General features: G+C 34.5%; 1 protein-coding gene across 2 annotated transcripts; it reads left to right on the forward strand.

Moving 5' to 3' along the window:
• Positions 1–247: 247 nt before the first annotated feature.
• Positions 248–4,941, forward strand: LOC111994409 (protein DOUBLE-STRAND BREAK FORMATION). 2 transcript variants are annotated; one of them, XM_024026286.2, is made up of 6 exons: positions 248–536; positions 636–843; positions 1,321–1,464; positions 2,777–2,918; positions 4,480–4,671; positions 4,752–4,941. In XM_024026286.2, exons 1-5 carry the CDS (start codon positions 472–474, stop codon positions 4,653–4,655), a joined length of 735 nt encoding a protein of 244 aa, XP_023882054.1. In that variant the 5' UTR covers positions 248–471; the 3' UTR covers positions 4,656–4,671; positions 4,752–4,941. The 2 variants fall into 2 exon arrangements, with proteins under 2 accessions (XP_023882054.1, XP_023882053.1); XM_024026285.2 differs by having other exon boundaries at positions 4,480–4,941.
• Positions 4,942–5,297: the final 356 nt, after the last annotated feature.

A 5,297-nucleotide genomic window follows, 5' to 3' on the forward strand; every position in this document is an offset into this window, starting at 1 on the left:
TATGTTGTTATGAAATTACTCGGCTAAATTGTGTTACAAGGCCTTCGTAATTTGTAATGCTAGATCTGTATCGATGATCGGTGATTGTTTATTTATTTTAATTTCACACTGAATGCTTTCAGAGTTGCTTGGCTTTGAGATACGAGGCCTTGCATATGCGGGAACTCAAGTCTACAAGTTGCCAATGGCTAGAAGTTTCTTATTTGGAATGGCTAAATTTTGCCGAACACTCATAGAAAAAAAAAAAAAAATGTCACCTTCAGTATCGAGTGTTCAAGTCCTTTCTCACCCAAATTGACAGTTACCGAGGCGATCAATTTCGTCCGTATCTTCTTAAGCCGACTTAACATTAATAATAAACTTCCATTGCTTATCACTAAGAAATCGTCTTGATAGCGAAGCATATATAATAAGGCCAGTAAGTTTTTAAAGCCCAATCCTCAACCCGCCAATAAATAAATTCCCTCCAAAATGTCAGACTCAGACCCATTGGCTCAGCAAATCTGCCTCTTCCGCTCCCTAATCAAAAGCAGAAGGTGAATCACTCTTCCTTGTTCCCTTTAACCCTACCTAATTCATTCGCAAAATTTCAATCTAATTCTTATTCCTTGCTCTTTCAATTCCTCTTTTCGCAGACTCGACGACGCAGCTCTTCGTATCCTCGAATCTCTTTTGGTTTCCAAATCTGTGAAATCGCTCAAGGAAGTCCAATCCACCTTGAGAGTGTTCCTCAGATCCGAATCTCTCTCCGCCATTCGCGAAATCTCCTACAAATCTGTCCACCAAAAGCTTATCACTCTTGAATTCTTCGTCCGCGCTTTCGCTCTAATAGCCGATGTTGAGGCACTTACTCTTATTCCCCTCACACATTAATTAAAATATGCTCTCAATTTGAATCATTAATAATTTGCGTGAGAATGCATACTGGAATAGTCAATATAATCACTGATTACATTTTAGCTAATTTTGGTTTTACCGATCGAGATGGCTGGCCTGAATTAGGAGATGTTGAAAGCATTGTTTCGATTTCAATCTGAAATCATTTGAATATGCCTGGAATTCGAATTTGTGATGATTAATTCAGGTTGTGTTTGATTAATTAACTTTTGAAAGCGCTTAATTATGTTACTTTAAAACATTCTGATTTAGTTTTATTATTATTATTATTATTGTTTTAAAATCTAATTTTTCTAAAATATATGTTGTTATGAAATTACTCGGCTAAATTGTGTTACAAGGCCTTCGTAATTTGTAATGCTAGATCTGTATCGATGATCGATGATTGTTTATTTATTTTAATTTCACACTGAATGCTTTCAGAGTTGCTTGGCTTTGAGATACGAGGCCTTGCATATGCGGGAACTCAAGTCTACAAGTTGCCAATGGCTAGAAGTTTCTTATTTGGAATGGCTAAATTTTGCCGAACACTCATTGGATAATGGTTTCTACTCTATTGCTGGAAAGGTAATCTCTATATTGTTTTACTTTGATTCTATTCTGGTGCTACTTGAATTTACGAGTCGCTAAAGTGGTAATCTTATTTTGAGAAACTGCGATGCCACGATGAGCCTTTTTTGTAACAAATACATCATCAATTGTAGTCTAAGAAGCATGGACACAAACACAAGTGACATGATGGGAATATGACAAGTAGTTAATTAATTAATATATATATATATATATATCTCTTGAGGTATATTTTCTTATGGTATAATTACTATTTACCTCTGTCCTTTGTTTTAAAATGGTCCCTAACATATTATTTAAGTCCTTTGTCTTTTTTTTCTTATGTCAAAAGACTCAAAATAGTCATTACTATTAAGTAGTGCATGTAAAAGTTTCATGTAGCAAACGATAATATATTTGTGTTGACTAGATGTCACCTGAAATGCCATGTGGCTTTTTATGTTTATTTAGACTTTTCGGAACAAATAACAAGTATTCAAATCTGTAAAAACATATCTAAAACCAAAGGAATTCTTTAAAAAAAAAAAAAATTTCCCTCCCAATACAGCATGTACAATCTAAAGTGTCTTTGACGGACACACCGGAGGTTTTGGAGTATCAGTGGTTCTTAAATTGTAGTATGTTACATAGCATTTGGAGGTGCATATCCGTGGTCTAGAATGGGGAATCAGTGAACGTTATATCTGTCCAGTCTTAGGATTCCCCGAATGCTGTTAGCTAAATTTTAAATATTGAGAATTTTGATGACTACAAATATCTATAATGGGCCAACTTATTGAGATTGCCCTTGAGCCTATGAGTTTTCAGAATTTATGAATTTTTTAGCAATTTGATTTTGTATACACGTGTAAAATAGGTAAAAAAATCTATCCATCCTAATCTTGAAGGGAACTTAATAACTTTTGTAGTGGTCTCATGTGGTCTTTGTTAAGATGAATTAACATTTTTTTTGTTCTGTTTTGGTGATAATATCTTGTTATTTCTTTTTGTTTCCATGTGCTTAGAGCTCTATTTCAAAGGGATTCTGTTATCTTTCCATTCCAGATGTGACTCTTTCCTTTAATCTGGCCCTAAAGTCCATGTTTAGAAAATAATCTCATATCATCAATGTAATATGTGAATATAACTCTGTTGTCTGATTGGTTATACTTGCTGTATTTTCTACCTTACTTTATGCAATATCAAGATGGGTTGGAAACTCAAATCTTGGGATTTTTATTTTGTGTATGTATTAGGTGATCTAGTTTGAAATCATGGGTAGCTTCCTTACACTAATCTCAGTCTTAACTGTTGACCTTTTCTTTTGCAGGCATGTGAAAATGCATTATTATGTCTTAAGAAGACTGATATTGCAAACCCCAAAATAGATGAATTCTTTGAAAATGTGCAAGTTTATGAAAAAATAAAGAGACTAAAATTTTTTGCTATGACGTCAGCCGCTTCACGCTCTGGTAGGTCTTCTTTATTTGTGCAAATTCTTTGCAAGCTTTCCTAGAAGGGAAAAGAAAACTTTGAAATTTTTTTTCCAATTGATTTGAACATATGATAGGACTGACCAGCTCTCAGAGTCCTTTTGGGTTGGTTAGATGTAGCTGCTGCCAAGCTGTTTGATAAATTTTTTTGTATCACCTTCCCAACATGGTCAGTTCGAAGCCAGCAACTCACTTAGTTACTTTAGGGTTAATTTAGATTCCTAGATGGTATGCCATCTGCAAGATAACCTGATTTTGGTACAAACCAAAAATTAATGTTAGCTTTGATGCCAACAGCCAATAGATGGGATTCATTCACAGAAGCAGATAAAAATAAATCAAACTCCTTGTACCATCATGTTGAATTTGTGATCCATTGCATTGATAAGGTTGTAGTTGGCTGATGATCCTCAATACCATAGGAAAACCTCAGAATTCTGCTTACTACTGATGGTGCAATTTCATAACTATCTATCAAATGCTTGGAACCATATAATTATATTACATTTTCGTTTCATAATCTGTAAAAACTCCCCTTCCACAGGAATATGGTTTTTCTCACTCTCATTCCTTCCCTTGGAATCAAACCTCCTTTATTCTCTCAGTTTTATGTTGTATTAATTTAGGATATTGTATTTGTTATGTGCCTGTAATTCAGTTGATGATGATGATGACAATGACGAACAACATTTAGGTATCCTAAAAAAATTCATGTAGGGGAAAGACAAAGCCTTAAGTTATGGTTGTGCCAGTAAGTGATGTATACATGGAAGGAGAAATAGTTATATACGGAATTAGCATGTTTTGAGCTTGACATATGGAATGCATGTTCTGAATAAGGCAGGGATCTTCAAAATGACATTTCACGTTGCCTTTAGGTGGTGGCACTATTGAATTATCACAATTTTCAACAACAGAAGTATGAAACGGAATACTGGTTTAATTGTGCATCATGTGGATGACACAGACACATATGATAAATTTGAAAAGCTTATCACAATTAACTGCTTTGGCATACTGTTATCTGAGGTCCTTGTAAATTATTTTTGGGATACATCTTTGATTGTTTGACGTATAGTTTTGATCGCCCAGAATGCAAGTGCTTGGATAGTGCATTTGTTAATGTTCTTATTGTCATTTGTTACTTTTCTAGTTTTCTCTATTGAAAAGAAGATGCTAGCTTTTTTCATTTGAATATTTCTATGGGGTTTCATTTATTTCTGTCTGTCATTTATGGTTATAGAAGTAATGGCACATGATCGACCATTTTGTAATGCAAGGCTTGTGAAGTTATGATATTAATTACCTTATTCGGACTGATATCTTTAGAAAGTGTGCTAGTGTTAGGACCCAGAATGAAGTGCTCTGGGTCTAATGAGAGTTTACTTTTCTGTACTAATCTATCTTGCTTCTGATCTAATGGCAATTAAAATCAATTCTTTTTTTGGTTGGGAATTAAATAAATTTCAAGTTCCTAAAACATCGCATTTAAGGGCCTCTTTCTGTCATTTGATCAATGTAAATTCCATCTTCATTTCAGTTCAGGCGCAAGCTGCAGATTACTTGACAAAGAAGAGCACTGAGAATGGAAAAATAATACATCCTTCATTGTGTAAAGAGACAAAATGTGTAGCAAGCACTATGTTCAGAATTGGAATCAAGAAGAGAAATGAACGAAAATTGCATGACCTGCAACGTACTACCAGTAAATCATAAACCATTCAACTTTGAGGTCATTGCATTCTAGTCCCTTCTTTTTTTGGTATTTTAAAAGTTAGTGCCTTACTAGATTTACACTTCATGGTAATTTAGGTGGCACCTTATGGATTGTAATGACGCGCTTTTTTGGATACGGCTTGTTCATGTTACTAACTTTTACTCAATTTTTGGAGGGTTCTGCTCAAACTTCGAAGGACCCAATAATTCGTCCAGGGCTGGGACACTCTTTTTTGACAGTAAACACTTTTCATGTCAGAAATGAACTCTTTTACAACTTTAATCACATGCTTTAGTAGCTGCAAAAACCATGTTTAGTCAAAATGTGGAATCATGATCATTCAGTGATCTTGATTTTTAGCTGATGCAAGTGTGTTTAATAGACTTGTGATAGGCCTCGTGGGCCAACCATAGACAATTGTGGTACTGACTGTCGCTCAGACTTGACCACGCCCTTAACGTGAATTATATGTCTAGGAATATATTCTCTATGTTAATTATAAGAATATTTGTACTGTTATTATTCAAAAGTTGGGTTGAATTACTGATAAGGAGATAACCTTTTAGTCTGGAACTTGTTTTCATCTCAAATACAGAGGGTTAGGAATATCAACCTATCATCTGCACAAGATATATGGCAGT

This window comes from Quercus suber, unplaced genomic scaffold, assembly GCF_002906115.3.
Source record: "Quercus suber isolate HL8 unplaced genomic scaffold, Cork oak 2.0 scaffold_135, whole genome shotgun sequence".
NCBI lineage: Eukaryota > Viridiplantae > Streptophyta > Magnoliopsida > Fagales > Fagaceae > Quercus > Quercus suber.